The 16,163-nt window shown below is 36.7% G+C and overlaps 1 protein-coding gene across 1 annotated transcript in view; it reads right to left on the bottom strand.

Moving 5' to 3' along the window:
• LOC133517053 (low-density lipoprotein receptor-related protein 4) overlaps positions 1-16,163 on the bottom strand; it is a 67,589-nt gene that overhangs the window by 34,062 nt on the left and 17,364 nt on the right. Inside the window, exons 6-7 of the mRNA XM_061850196.1 lie at positions 9,751-9,880; positions 3,041-3,147 (exon numbers count right to left, since the gene is read on the bottom strand). Of these exons, the coding sequence (XP_061706180.1) occupies positions 3,041-3,147; positions 9,751-9,880 (237 nt within the window). The remainder of the gene's footprint in view (positions 1-3,040; positions 3,148-9,750; positions 9,881-16,163) is intronic.

The raw sequence follows: 16,163 nt of genomic DNA, 5'->3' as shown, positions 1-16,163 counted from the left end.
TGAAAAAACTACTCGAAATTTGCAATGGCAAAGTATTGCCACATGTGGATAAAATGTAGCTTTCTTATCAGTTTTTGAACAATCAAGAGAACTTTTACAAGCAGGTGTGGTGGAAAAGCCTTTCCGATGGTATGTCGCTATGTCCATACAAATCTGCCCATCCTCCTTTAAATATTTTTCATCACACTTGCTCGAAAAATATCTTATTTCATGCAGTTGTACAAAAGGCTTAATTTGTTCCCGCGGGAGTTATGGATTGAATAATTTTATTATAAACATAAACAAAAATAAATATAATTAAAAAAAAACTAAAAAACACGCTTTAATGATTTTTAAGACATGATTTACTGAGTTATTTGAACTTAACAGATTAAAAATTAAAGGTACTAAATCCTGGCGTAATAAAAATAATTGTACCTTAGCGTTTTTTCTTAAAAATGAAATCGATAATTTGAAAAATTATAACGCCTGCAAAATTGTAATAGCAAGCAAAATATAAAATGAGTAAAACTTGGAAACCAAAAATAAAATGACTCGTATTATAATTGAATATGAAGGTACAAAAAAGGTACAAAAATTTGGCTTTTATAGAATTTATCAATAACCACGGGAACATAGCGTAATAAAGTACACCCGCCATTCTGACTGTCAGGATGGCGGGTGACCTGTTTTTTGGTGATAACTTTAAGTACCGTGAGGTACAAATTTTTTTAAAGGAGGTACTAAATAGTACAAATTAGGTACAAAAATATGGTATGGTTTTCATTTAATTTTATTTAGGTACACCCGCCATTCTGACTCTCACAAACTATTTTATGCTACTTAGTTTTTATGAATAAGTGACATTATTTAAAAAAACTATAACTCCCTAGGGAGTTATAACTTTTTTTCACAATCCATAACTCCGGTGGGAACAATAGGTATAGGCCTTTGTCCTTCATTACATCTGCATGAAATAGGATCTTTTTCGAGTAAGTGTAATGAAATAGTTATTTGTTTTACAAGGGGACAAGATTGTTGTTTAACCTCTAGTTCTAATATTGATACCCGAGCAAGCGCAAGCGAAAGGTTCCAAAATTGAACCACGAGTTGGAGAAGTGCAATCTTGAGCGTAGTGAGGGTTTCAAGGCACGAGCGTTAAACAAACTTTGCCTCCGAATGAAACACAACATTTTTCACCACACCAACGCGAGGAAAATACTAACTATGAAACACCAAAGAAATCATACCAAAGCAAATGGAAATGTAGAATAACATAAGGAAACAGCTCAAAATCTGCATCTGATTACTTTGCCCCACATGTGGATAAAATGCAACTTACTCATTAGTTTTTGAACAATTAAGAGGACCTTTACCAGTTGGTGTGGTGAAAACATTTTTATACAATTTTCAATCGTGTTTGAATGCCAGATAGGTTTGTGCCTTGGATGCCTAACCTGCCAAACAATGACAATATGGCGGACGAATCTTTGAAATATCGTATTTAAGAATTATTTCTCTTAAAATTTAGTTTTTTTTCTTTGCAAGTGCTATGAAAAACATTGTGTGTAACTCCGGGGTAAGAATATTGAAAACTCGGATCATCACCTTCGTGTCCAATATTTCATTTTCCCCCCTCGTTGCACACGTACCACCCACCACCACAACCACGTTTTGTAGGTTTAGTAATACCGGATGAATAAATACCTAACGTTAAATTAACAAAGCCATTGCCAAGGTTCAGTGTCCCAAGGCCCCCCAGTGAGCTCATCGGTGAATAGTGAGATAATTGGATGGGGGATATCAATACTTGAACAACTCCACAGTGTTTCGCCAAGAACAAGCTATGTGGACAAAATTCAGTATCAAATTTCCACTAATGACTCATTAGACTCTCATCTTTTATTGCATGGAATTCTGACAGCGGTCATAATTGGGATCGTAATAGTACATTACTATAGAGGACGGGAAACGAAGGGTTGCAGGCCAAGTAGATATAGATTTGTGTGTGTTTTTTTTGTTTGGTTAAATATTATTTCAGAGTTTCCTTAAGGGGAACGAAAATTTGATTATTTTTGCGTTACGACGCACGATTTAGGAGATACAGCCCTATAAAGTTTTTTATTCACTCATGCAGAAATCTTTATAGGGCTGTATCTCCTAAACCGTGCGTCATAGCGCAAAAATAATCAAATTTTCGTTCCTCTTTTAATAACCCCATAGTAATAATAAATACAAAGAAAATACAAAGAATGTCAATGTGGAATTTCCATTGACGTAATAGACCGCGAGCCAGGAGAATATTTCGTCAGCCATCGCCTCACGGCTGATACTTTGTCAGATACTAGTTTCGATGCTGTTTTAAATAAAAAAACCGTCAGGTGGTTGTGTCGCGATGGAAAGAGCTATTACATGAACATGTAAAAAATACGCGCCTTACCTACCACTATGACCGCAAAGTATACGTAATGTGTAAATTGCGTAATCCGTTTATGGCGTTTCAGGCGTTTCACCTGATGAAATGCTACATGCTAAGTTTCATGATTTGTTATTGCTATCATAAAAAGGTAAAGTGCTTATTTTTTACATGTTCATGCGACCAGCTGACGTTCTTACCACCGCGATATAACCGGCTGACGATTAAAAAAAGCATCTCAACTATCATCTGACAAAATATTAAACGGGAGGCGAATACAATATTTTTTTACGTGTTTCGGTGGCTGCTATTCCTCAACCTACCAACGGAGCGGCAGCTGACGCCGACGAGGGTTCAATACATAGCCGTTAACCACTATACGAGTTTTCGCCCGGGAGGCAATTGGTCATGGAAATCTGTTTCTGGCTCGCGGTCTATAATGTGCAAGTTGCAAAAAGTTTCCAAAAAAATCTGGAAAATTGTAACTTAATCAGATATTTTTGAAAATTTCCCATGGGGAAAATAAAAAAAGTTAAAACTTTCCATTAGTAAATTAGTAAAGTGGAACTATGTATCAGATGTAACATAAATTTTTATCTGTAAAATCTCCCTCGCATACAACAATAAATATAATTGTATACTCACGGCAGTCGATCTCGTCGGAATTTTCAGGGCAGTCAGCCTCCTTATCACAACGCCAGTGTGATGGTATGCACTCACCGGTGGCACACGTAAATTGATTTTCTCTGCACCTAATTTAGAATAAATTTAAATAAGCGTTTGGCAACAATGTCATTTTTGGTATAAGATTATATCGCTAACTGTACTTTTCTTTCCACAGGCAACTAATACTCATCGAGACAATTCTGAAATACCCAAGCGCAATTCGTTTGCGTTGTTTTATCAGTATCACAGAGTTCCCATGATGGCCACCTCTTGTCTCCATCATCAGATCAGATTCAGGTTATCATAATATTGCGTTGCCATTCAATTTACATACGTATGCAAATTTTCAACTTAATCGGAAATCGGGAAGTGGGTCATATTTAGCTTCCTAGATTTGACCTACACTAACTAACAGGGCAAGTTAAATAAAAGCTCATAAAAACCGTCTCACCTCTCAACTATAGGTATATTATTTAAGCTACTAGGCCGAGTTTGGTATCGTTTTCGCATAAATCGGGGATGCAGAATTCATTAATGGCTTATTATATTGACAGCATTCCGAAGTAAAAACATAAATTATGAAAAAATAAACACTTTTTTAAATTCCTCTTCACGCTTAATTGCTTAAACCGCTGAACCAATTTAGTTAAAATTAGGTACGAGTATGGAGATAGTTTAAGTCCCGGGGAAGAACATTTCATCTAAACTTAAACAATTGTCAACCTCAGACGTCGCCGACGCTGAAAAACCGAATATCAAAAATCTGGATGGCTCCATATCTTGAATACATCTTAGGAACAGAAAGATTAATTATGCCAAAGGAAATATTTTGTTCAGAGAAAGCCTTATTTTACCTTTTTATGTCGTGTGCTCGTGTGCAAGTAGGTACCTACAACTATAACCCCAGTACTACGAAACTAATTTAAATACAAATAGAACTTGTTACCGCACCATAACTCCACACCCAAATAAATTTGAGTAAAGGAAATCTATTCGTCGACTTTACAACAAGCAACAATATACCTACGTTTTCAAATAAAAAACAAATATAGCAGGGTACGCTACTATGCCCACACAGTTTGCTGAACCTACCTTAACGTTAAGATAATCCTCAGTTCATTGAATATTTTTAAATAAACTGTGCTCACGCAATTTGTTAAACCTACTTTAACTACATTTAACAAATTAACTGAGGATTATCTCAGTTAATTAAAAAATTTCAAATAAAAGCTAATTATTACTGGTTATTTGTTAAATCTACGTTATCTACGTTAAGATAACCCTCATTGTAAATGATGGTAATACTCGTTGTACTATCCGAGCGCCAGACTTAACTAGAAATGGTAATCCGGCACCGTTATTACGTAACATCCTTATTACCTACAGCACATGGTTATTCTAAATAAAGAGTCCTAGGAAGATGATGAGAAAATATACCGTATATGTGATTGCGTTCTAAGGCAGGGAAGCTTGAAAACTCGTGAAACTACGTGAAATAAATCAAAGATTTTTTTCCATTAATTATATTAAATTTGTACAAGAATTAACTTCAACTCATGAACTGTTGAAAGCTAGTAGATCGAAGATTTTCAAAACGTTAATCACATGAACGGTTTCGTTCTATGTATAACAAAACCGCCCATGGAACTCTGATATATAGGGCCAGTCTCCTTCACGGGCCGGAGGCTGCGAGCGTAGGCGCGTCGCCATAGCAACGGCGCAGCGCACCGCGCCGCGCGCTCGCCGCGCCAGTATTGATTTACAGAACCTACTCCGCCTTTTGCCCTCTAGTCTGGCTATATGCCGGCTATAGACACAACAAAGCAAAATATAAACAAAATTTAACAATTACATAAATAATAGGCATTACCTACTCAATTTAATATCCTCTTGATGAATTATTTTAATTAGCTTCGAAAATATGTAGCAGCAAATAATCTATAATTTTTTCAAATACATTTTCATAATTTCTTTTGTAATTCCTCAAAAACGGCTTTTGCGACTCCGATGAAATTTGCAATATATGTAGGGACGTATGAAAACGACAATTCCATCAACCTAGGGTACGTTTTTGAAATAATTAGTTTACTCGAGTCCTCGCGGTAGCTCGGTGGGTATTAAATTGTAAAGTAATGATTCGATTTAATTTAAAGTGGCGAACCATCGTTCAGCTAGGTTTAATCGTTGGTAAGATTCGCATGTATATATGATATGGTCGTCATGATGATACAATTATTGTTTATATGACATAAAGTCTAATTTCACGAATTTTCGAATGAATGCCTGCATAAAAATAGCAATATGAAATATTTTTTGCCGCTACTGTATACTATCTGAAATATGAGTATTTAGTCATTTGTTCAATATTGCATTGTCATACATATACATAATAAGGTGTTACAATTAAAAAGGCCAGTTCATGACACCCTGTAACACACAATAAAACACTGTTTACATATAAGTATGTTTTCTGTACTGTGAAATACTTGGTTATCATTGTACCTTATTATCAATTTCGAATGACTAGTCATAGTAGTGAGGAGTAAAATGTTTTAAGACGCCAAAGTTAGGAAACAATAAACAATTATCTTATCATATTTAAATCATCAACGATACCACATTGAAACTACGAGTAATGATTTATTTATCTAGGAGCTAGTCGCCCATATAACTGCCGACAACTAACAATTTGTTTTATTTATATCATACTCGTATTTCTCTCGGAACTTTCTACTAAATTAAAAATATAATTACCGTCCCCTATTATTTAATGCAGAATACACCCCATGTGCGATTCGTTTTGATTTTCTATTCGATGTCGGTATTCAAATATGCACGGCATGCAATTCAATGGGGTTGAATTTGAGAAATAGCTTTGTATTTGAGGGAGCAATTGTTTTATTTATTCACCCGTGAGGTATTTTACATAATACAATTAACTGCATAAAACAAAGTCGAGCAGTGCAGTTTTTACTAAATGATTACTATGACTGGCACTTTGACATCAGGTACAAATAAAGCTTTAATTTAGGATATCAGAAAGTGCTAGTCAGGTATAAAGGTACACTTTATTCAATGTTATTTCACAGCGTTTCGAACCTATAGGAGGCCACCATTGTCACCAAAGTCATTTCATTAAGGTGCAGGAGGCTCAGAGAACGGAGTTTTTGAAAAGTCGTAGCGCTTTTTTCGATCTCAATACAGTTGCCAAAAATTTATTTCATTTCATTTAATTTATTAATTCATTTCATTTATTAATTGCATTCCATTTCATTTAATTAGCAATTTAGCGATTCGCATCCTGAGTTTTTGATTTTCGATTTATAGAAAAATAAATCACGAAAATAGGTCTAAATTGCATTTAAAAAATTATAATAAATTTTGCAAACACTAAAAACATGAAAAATATTTCTAAAAATGAGCAATATTATGCTTGAGGGAACTCAGCGATTACTTTTTTATTATTAAAACACAAAATAATAATAATAATAAAACATGATATCCGCGGTACCGAGCACGCACATCCTTCTCGCTCACGCTTACGCCCAGTGAGAGTGAGAGAAGAACACGAACGTACTGGACCCTAAAGATAGTAAAGATTTAATAATGTTGTTTTCAACACACTTGCTCAAAACGACGTTTTTATTCCACCGATTTTTGGCTCATAATCCTAGATATTAAACACGCGTGCTTTTTAGGGTTCCGTAGCCAAATGGCATAAAACGGAACCCTTATAGTTTCGCCATGTCCGTCTGTCTGTCTGTCCGAGGCTTTGCTCCGTGGTCGTTAGTGCTAGAAAGCTGAAATTTGGCATGGATATATAAATCAATAAAGCCGACAAAGTCGTTTAATAAAATCTAAAAATGTAATTTTTTTTAGGGTACCTCCCCTACACGTAAAGTAGGGGTGAAATATTTTTCGCTTCAACCCTAGAGTGTGGGGTATCGTTGGAAAGGTCTTTCAAAACTAATAAGGGTTTTCAAGAAACATTTTTTGATAAAGTGAATATATTCGGAGATAATCACTCCGAAAGAAAAAAAAATGTGTCCCCCCCCTCTAACTTTTGAACCATAAGTCCAAAAAATACGAAAAAAATCGTGGAAGTAGAGCTTAAGAAAGACATTAAATGAAAACTATAGCAGACATGATCAGTTTAGCTGTTTTTGAGTTATCGCAAAAAGTTTTCCCTTCATAGTAAAAAGACTTACTTTAATTAGGTACTGATTATGCAAATTTGCCTATTTGTTTAAATCGGGTGAAAGGTACCGTTTCATCCCTTGGTTAACAATTTACTATACTTTAAGCTCCAGTTTAGCTTATTGTGACGGAAGAGTAACTACGGAACCCTACACTGAGCGTGGCCCGACATGCTCTTGGCCGGTTATTCAGTATATTATAACACTTGGGCTTTTTCATTATATTATCCGACTCAGTTAAGAAGGTAACTGATTGCAAATAATATGCATGGAAACGGAGCCTTTTTAATTTGGTCGAGAAATAATACATTTTTTTAAACCAACTATTAGGTTTCAAATGTTAGTTTAAAGAGGTTTTATCACACCAAACATAATTTATAGATTAAATTATCTCGTAAATTACATTAATGAATAAACATAAAATTTTATCGATTTGATCTCCATCCGTCGAATAGAAATACAAAAATATTAGCTTTTTTACGAACATGTCATTTTCAAGCATTGAAAATGAAGAACACATAAAATTGACGCTGCCAGTAATATTAATAGAGGCAAGAGCCGAGAACGATAGCATTTACCATCAAAATCGGGTGAAAAATAATTGGCGGCATATGAAACTTTTATTCAATGGAAAATCAGCAAAAACGCCCAGTGTTTCTTGGAAAACGTGTTAGTAGCTTATTCCAAAGAACTGGCGAATAAGTGCCTACAAGCCCAGCACGCTTTGGTGCAGTTATTCGATGTTAAAACTGTAAGCCACCATTTTGAAAATTGTAGGTACCTTTACTATTTTGACAAAAAAATCTGATTTATAAGTTTAGTTTTTTCCTCGCAAGTGTGTTGAAAAACGTCATATGAAACGCGTGTGCATTGGTCATTTACCCACATCGGCTTTCTTATTGCGCACTCGCTTACAGCTCGCGCGCAAAATATCGCCTCGTGTGTAATGACCAACTTAGCACACTTCTATCATAATGTACTATTATTCTATCCATCGCTTCTCCGCGTTAGGGTAGGGTATTAGGACATGGTAAATTAGTAAAAGCAATAGACAGCTAATTGTTTTCAATATTATTAATTTCTCAACCAATTCTCGTGAAATTTTTTGAGCATGTTCGAAAGATTTTTTTCTTGAAATATATATATATATATATATATATATTTTTTTTTTTTTTTTTTTTTTCAAACTAGCGGAGCCGCGTAGGTTTGCGAAATCTACTATTCGCCACGCCACTATTGTAGTAGTGTAAACCTATATTCAAAAACCCGATAAGTCATTTTAAGCGGTAGTTAGGTTCGTTCGAAATAAATGCAAAAACATGTAGATTTATGGATGCGGATACACTACGGTTGGAAAATATTTTTTGAAATTTGTTCATGTTTGCATGGCCTTTTACAGTCAGAGATGACTTGCTAGAGGATGCTTGCATTGCATTTAGCCACGACAAATTAATCCGAATATGGGCAATCAGGGGAAATAATTCGTGTAGTTTTGTAAATTGGTAAAACGTGGTGTCCAGATGAACATACTAAAAGTCCTCGGGGGTGTGGGTTGTGCTGAAGGTATAGGGGGGAGGTTGAAGGTAACTTTTGTCAGATTTATGCTTATATCTCGAATATTTGTACAAATAGAATTATAACACGATGCCACGGAGCCACGCTGTTACGTCGTCGCCCAAATCCAATATTTATTTTCTCGTATCTAGCACAAACCCCACCGCCGAGGACTTTTAGTATGTTCATCTGGACACCTCAAGGTATAACTGTATCAATTTACAAAGCTACACGAATTATTTCTCCTGATTTTATTAATTTTCATGAACTAATGCAGAGTTAGCCAACGAGGAAGGTCAATCGTTTAACTGAGACAGGCGATAAGAAGTTACTATGGTTCATCTGCGGATTCGTTAAACGAAGCTTGGCTGCATGATGCTGAAAATGTTTTTTAATAAGCTATGAATACTTAGTTTTAGTTAGTTCCAAAATTCAGCTACCTTTTATTACAATATCATTGCGTACCTTCTTTGCCAGTCATCTGAGATAATGCTAACCACACGCGAAGCGATTTACTTGCGCAAGTTTAGAGTTGCACAAATACGAGTTATTTCGAAGTGACTACAGACTGCTCCAGTACGCTTGTACAAATATCATTTCTGTCGAAGTGAAGCGTCCAGATGTGTTGTTTCTTATACCATTCTTTTCCTTGTAGTATTTTTTATTCAGGTTTATCGCAAAGTATATGTATTAAAAAAGTACTTTGAAAATACCTATTTTGTATTTTAAATAGAAATTTAAAAACTATTTTGTATTTTAAATAATATATCAAGGAAGTAGTTGAATTTTGTATCTAAAATATTTTTTACAAACAATTTTACACAACTCTGAAAAGTACCAATACAACAATCAATCCTTGTCAAATGTACCAATTATAAGGTTCACCTTTACGTACATTAACGCTATGAAGGGAGAAAGAGAGCTATACCCGTTACTCACTTGTCTTTGGTGCAGTCGGTTTCGTCAGAGTTGTCGCGACAATCGTCGTCGCCGTCGCATAGCCAGTCTTTGTGGATGCACAGGCCGTTGGTGCATGTGAATTGGTCTGCCGTGCAGTTGCCTGTGCCACCTGTAATACACTTATGGTTAAAACTCTAATTTTTTAATGTTCCGTACCCAAAGGGTAAAACGCGACTACGAGTATTACGCCGTTTTTATATGTACGGAACGCTTCATACGCGAGTCGGACTCTCACTTCGCCGGTTTTTTAATTTCCGTGGACGCATGATACAGTATACGCCTCGCGCATCTTGTTCATTGCATTGCTTTGTTCATATACTTTTTTAATAGCCCATTTAAGGCGTTCTCTTTTTCCGCCACTCATCACGGTTCGAGCAGCTATTTAACTGATGAGCTTATGTCACACAGTGTATTATACAGTTCAAAGTATGTAAAGTCGTAGTCACTTAGTACGAGTAACATCAGTCTATCTTATTGTATAAAAGCCATTTGTTCTGAATGATAGTTTTATTATTTGAGAAAGTACGCACAGTTGGCAAAATGCGAGGTATTTTTTCAACCCTTAGCCAAATTTTGCCATGTGAATATTTATTGTTTAGGTCATACTGAGTAACTTTTACTATGGGACTAAATCTTAAATCGCAAAAAAAATGCACCGATATAGTTTCAGCGGTTCCGCGGCCGGCTCCCTAACACTCCACAGTAATGCATCGCAACCATGATGTGATTTTTAACACGCTATTATTAATTATCGAACGCTCGCTCGTCAACCGTTATCGTGGTACCGGTCAATCATTTGTTTAACGGGATTGTTTTGTGTTGTTGACAATGAAGACCCAAAGATCTACCAGGGCTGCTAGATCATGCTCAGGGTGCCACAACACCATCTCAAAAGGCTCGGAGAACAGCATTGTGACCTGCAAACTTCCCGCTTGCGGGAAATCATTTTGTAACCTCTGCAGTAGTTCGGCCAACCTTACCCCGGAGCAGCTAACAAATTGGACGTGCCCTGACTGCCGAGCCGCCGCAAAACGAGGTGGCGACAACACCTCAACACCAGTACGAGCTCAAACTCAAACTCCGGCGGACAACCCTCCTGCCCTCAAAAAAGTGATACAGTCCCTACCGGATGATAAGATGGACCAGACAGAAATCGCAGAATTAACTGCCGAAATAAGGAACCTACGAAACGATGTTTGTTCAATGAGATCCCAAATCGCGGAGGTGCTGACTTCACTGCAACAATGCAATCAGCGGTTGGACACTGTTACGAGTCAGATAAGTGACTGTGAACAAAGAATTACATCCTTAGAACAATTTCAAACAGATAATGCAAATTTAAAGGCAAGTGTCACACAGCTGCAGGACCGTTTAACCGCACAGTCGCAGGCGGTTTTGCAGACCGAGGCAACATTTGAACAATTAAGATGCGATTTGAATGACAAGGAGCAAAGTTTGTTAGGAAATGATATCGAGATAATGAATATACCGGAAACAAATAATGAAAATGTCTACCACTTAGTAAGTGTTCTTGCCACAACTTTGGGAACAACTTGCGCAGAGACCGACGTCGTGGAAGCATATCGGGCCGGCCCGCGGCGCCTCGTAGTGAGCAGCGCCGGCGGGCCCCAGGCTCAGCCGCGCCCTCTGGTGGTGCGAGTGACTCGCCGCGCCGTCAAGGATCGCCTGATGCGTGCGGCGCGTGTACGGCGCAACGTAACTACAGCTGATATGTCTCTGCCAGGGAAACCCACTTCGGTGTACGTAAATGAACGATTGACAAAAGAAAATCGTAGGCTTTTCAAAAAGGCCAAAGAAGAAGCGAAACGGTTGAGCTGGCGGTATGTGTGGACAAAATATGGGAAAATATATGCTCGAAAATCCGATGGCTCTCAGCTATACACAGTGCGTTCAAACAAAGATATAGAAGAGATATTTCCACCCGAAATAAATAGCTTTGATTCCTCAATGTACGACAGGCAGAACAATTTTCAGTTATGACTTATTTTTCTCGTGCGTAATCTAAGCATGTTATATTTTAAGTTATTTTTAATAATGATTTTAGTAAATAGTTTATATGAGAGAATACTTTACAAAAACTGCTACCACCTATATAATTATCTATTAGATAGTTTTAGCACAGAACATCGTGATCTGAATATATCTCCAAATGTAGGTCATTTATGTTTTCATAGGCGGCGCGACAAATAAACGGAAATCGTATTTGTTATTGGGACTATTAAACGTGAGGTCGCTCAATACAGGTAAAGATGAGTTTTTATTTGCAATAACCAGTTATAAACCAGATATATTGGCTCTTAATGAGACTTGGTTAAAACAAGGCGAAGAAACGTGTGCACCAGTAGTACCGGGTTACGTGTTCAAGCATAAACCGCGAGCAGGCGCAAGCAGAGGCGGTGGGGTGGGGTTTTATGTGCGGCGCGGGTTGCGGGTGCGCGTGCGCGATCACCCTGTATCGGCGCTCGAGCAAATGTGGCTCGAGGTTGTCTTGCCCGGCGGGTTGCGGCTAGCAGTGGGCACGGCCTATAGGCCAGAGTCGTTGACAGTGGGTACGGCCATGGATGCGCTTAGTGAGTCGGTAAGTGTTTTCGCCTATTGTAATTATGTGTTCGTATTAACTGATTTTAATGTTGATCTCTTACAGCCAAATAGGAACCATGGTCCCGAATTGTTGACTTTCATGACACAACAAAACCTTAAACAACTGGTTCAAGAGCCGACACGTGTAACGGAACACTCTGCTACCCTTTTAGACTTAATTCTGACAGATGCTTCTGAATTATGTAAACAAACAAGTGTGTATCATAATCCGTCCTTAAGCGATCATGCGATGGTGATTTCTGAATTTCTCATCAAGAAACCTAAAGAGGCACCACGATTTACCACCTGTAGATCTTTAAATAGGATAAATGAGACTGAATTTCTAAGTGACCTGCATGCCGTACCTTGGTCACACGTTTTGCTAGCGAGCGATGTTAATGAAATGGTAAAACGTTTTGAAAGTTTATTGACAATATTGTTTGATAAGCATGCACCAGCCAAACGAGTTTGTGTACAAGAGAGACCACATCCTTGGCTGACTGATAATATTAGGCTTATGATAAGTATGCGTAATAAAGCACTTGTAAAAGCTAACTCAACCAAAACCGAATCACATATAAAATACTATAAAGAAATGCGTAACTATGTAAACAGTTCTATTAAACGAGAAAAAAAAGCTTATTTTAAATTTTATATTAACAATAATTTTAAGACGCCTATTAAAATGTGGCAGCACTTAAAACGTTCTTCAGCGTTAGGTACTGAAAATGCTATCCTAATACCTGACCATCTGAATAATCCCGATGCCATTAATGATTACTTTTTAGACGTACCAGGTAATGGTCACCTTGATCTAAACACTTATAGCTATTTCATTAAAAACAGGTTCGGAGACAATACTTTTGATATTTTAAAATGCTCCGAGGATCAAATTTATAAATTAATTACTAGTATTAAAACGAATGCCTGCGGTAGTGATTCAATTACTATACAGATGATTCGTATGACCCTGCCGCTTACGCTACCTATAATTACGGCTATAATAAATATGTCAATTTCTGAAAAGGTCTTTCCGGAGGCATGGAAGCTTGCCAGAGTTAAGTGTCTGCCCAAAAGTACTTCTGTAGTATCCCATAAAGACTTACGACCAATAAGCATCCTGCCGGTTATGTCCAAGGTTCTTGAAAGAGCGGTTTGCACTCAGTTGACTAACTACGTAGAACAAAATAATATGCTACCGAGCGTACAGTCCGGGTTCCGTAGCGGCCACAGTACGGCCACCGCGTTAGCTCAAGTTACAGATAATATAATATCAGCTACTGACGATGGCAAGTGCACTATATTAGTATTACTGGATTTTTCACGAGCTTTTGACTGTATCAGCAAGGAATTGTTAATAGCAAAAATGGCTTACTACGGATTGTCAGTATCAGCACGTAAATGGTTTATGTCGTATTTGACAGATCGTAAGCAGTATGTTCTTACAGAGGATGGTCAGGGACAGGAGATTCGGTCGACAGTAAAACTAGTTAAAAGAGGCACACCACAGGGCTCGATTCTCAGTCCGTTGCTTTTTATTCTGTTTACTGCTGACCTCGGCAAACTACTCAAGCACTGTAGTGTTCATTTATATGCCGACGATACGCAGGTATATTTTTCATTCGACCCAAAAGACACAAAATGTGCTATAGAGCAAATAAATGAGGATCTGGATGCAATATACAAATGGGCGTATAATAATAACCTAGTTATAAACCCCTCAAAAACAAAGTACCTTATATTTGGATCTAAATTACAGCGTAATCGGATAATTAATTCTGATCCTAGATTGGTGATTAATGGTAAAAGGATTGAGAGAGTGGATGCAGCCAAAAATTTGGGATTGATTATAGATAGTGATATTCGCTACATTGATCATATTAATACAAAAATAAGAAACGCATTTTATAGGCTAAAAATTTTGTATGGTATCCGAAATTACCTAACAGAAGAGGTGAGGCTGGTTTTGATTGAGTCGCTAGTGTTATCACAGTTTAATTATTGCGATATCGTATATGGACCACGCCTGCTGGCCAAAACCGCACAGGCAATTCAAAGAGTTCAAAATGCTTGTACTAGGTTTTGTTTCTCGGTGCCAAAGCGAGCCCATATCACACCGTTTCTAAACGAGAGAAAAATTCTGAAGATGGCAGCACGTAGAACCTTGCATATGGCCAGTATGGTTAAAAATATAGTCTCTAGTCATAAACCAGAATATCTTTATAATAAGTTTCGATGGATGAAAGACGTTCACGGTCGGAATACTCGCAGTAAGTTTCTAAATAAAATGAGTGCCCCGAAACATAAAACAGCAGGTTATCGTGGTAGCTTCAAATACTCTGCATCTAAGATCTGGAACGACCTACCACCGCCATTGCGAGCTAAAATGTCCCTTCCAACCTTTAAAGGCAAATTGAGCTTACTTTTATTAAATTACCAAATTTCCTCAGAGGATATAATTATTTAAAATGGTGTTGTGCTATATTTTGGACACTTACTATTCCTGTTGTTTATAAGTTTGTATTTTTATTTTATTTTATTTATAAGTATTCTCTCATACAAAAAGTACTATTACTTATCGCTGTACGTTTCAATGAACGAAACTTATGACTATGGCATTGTTTGTACCTATTCAGTAAAATACTTGAGTTATAAATGTAACCAGTTGTCAATATCAAGTAAATACCAAATTAAAATATTAAATTTTCACTTGTAATAAAAATTTCTTTATTTTTTTCGTACTATAATTGTATACACTAGCTATCTCTGGTAATAAAACAAAAAATCCATTAACCCGCATGTCATATCAATGTGGTTCAGTGAAGGGGACGGACTGAAAATCAGCGCTGCGCAATCAATTTGTAATAAAATGGCTGACGCAGCGTACGCTGAGTCCGTTCCTTTTGCCGCGCATGCCTATTATTATTATTTTTAAGTGAAACATTGTATTTTGTGTGGCAATAAATGGTTTCTTATTCTTATTCTTTCTTATTATTATTATTTTTTTAATTTTATTATTAGGTCGACCTGTATGTAACTATGTATGTAATGGAATCTAAGGTAACTAATTTAACCATCTTCCAAGGATCGTAGCGTCATGGAAATTGGCAGCTGTATGTAGTTCTGATGATAATACAATAATATGGTCGAACTGATCTGATGATGGAGCCGGAAGATATGAACTGGAACTTCATGATGGAACATCGTATCATAGCTGTGTTTGGATTTGTTAGAAAAGTCTTGTAATGAACTTTGACCATGATTAGGTTTCAAGGCCTGATGATGAAGCTGGAAGAAAGGCACTGGCATTCCATTATGGAATGTCGTATCATAGTCGTGTTTGACGTGTTTACACTTGTCAGAAAGGTCACGTAATGGACTTTGAACACGATCAGGTTTCAAGGTTAAAGCGTGTTAGTAGTGTTTTTTAAACTATTAATTGATTAGTGTTTAGTTTTAAAATAGATTTCTGTAACATGTATGCTACATATTTTAAAGTATTTATCTATAGGCCACTAGTTACCTTAAAATAAGATTTATATTCATTCATTCATTCATTCAAAACATCGGCATATGATCAGCCACAAATGTATGAAACAGCCAAATGATTTTTCTGGATTTCATGGTTGGTCCAATAGTTAAGAGGCTGTCAACACCCAATGTCCTTGAAATTGATGGTACTTAAACAGTTTTTTAAGAAAGACTATTTTTGTTAGTCCAGAAAGAAAAATATATGTTCATATTAATTGTATTTCAAAGACCGTGGTTGTACTCGATACACGATTGAACGA

Source organism: Cydia pomonella, chromosome 4 (genome assembly GCF_033807575.1).
Source record: "Cydia pomonella isolate Wapato2018A chromosome 4, ilCydPomo1, whole genome shotgun sequence".
In the NCBI taxonomy this organism is placed as follows: Eukaryota; Metazoa; Arthropoda; class Insecta; order Lepidoptera; family Tortricidae; genus Cydia; species Cydia pomonella.
Note: the sequence above shows the minus strand (reverse complement) of the source record. Positions and strands in the feature narration are given on the sequence as shown.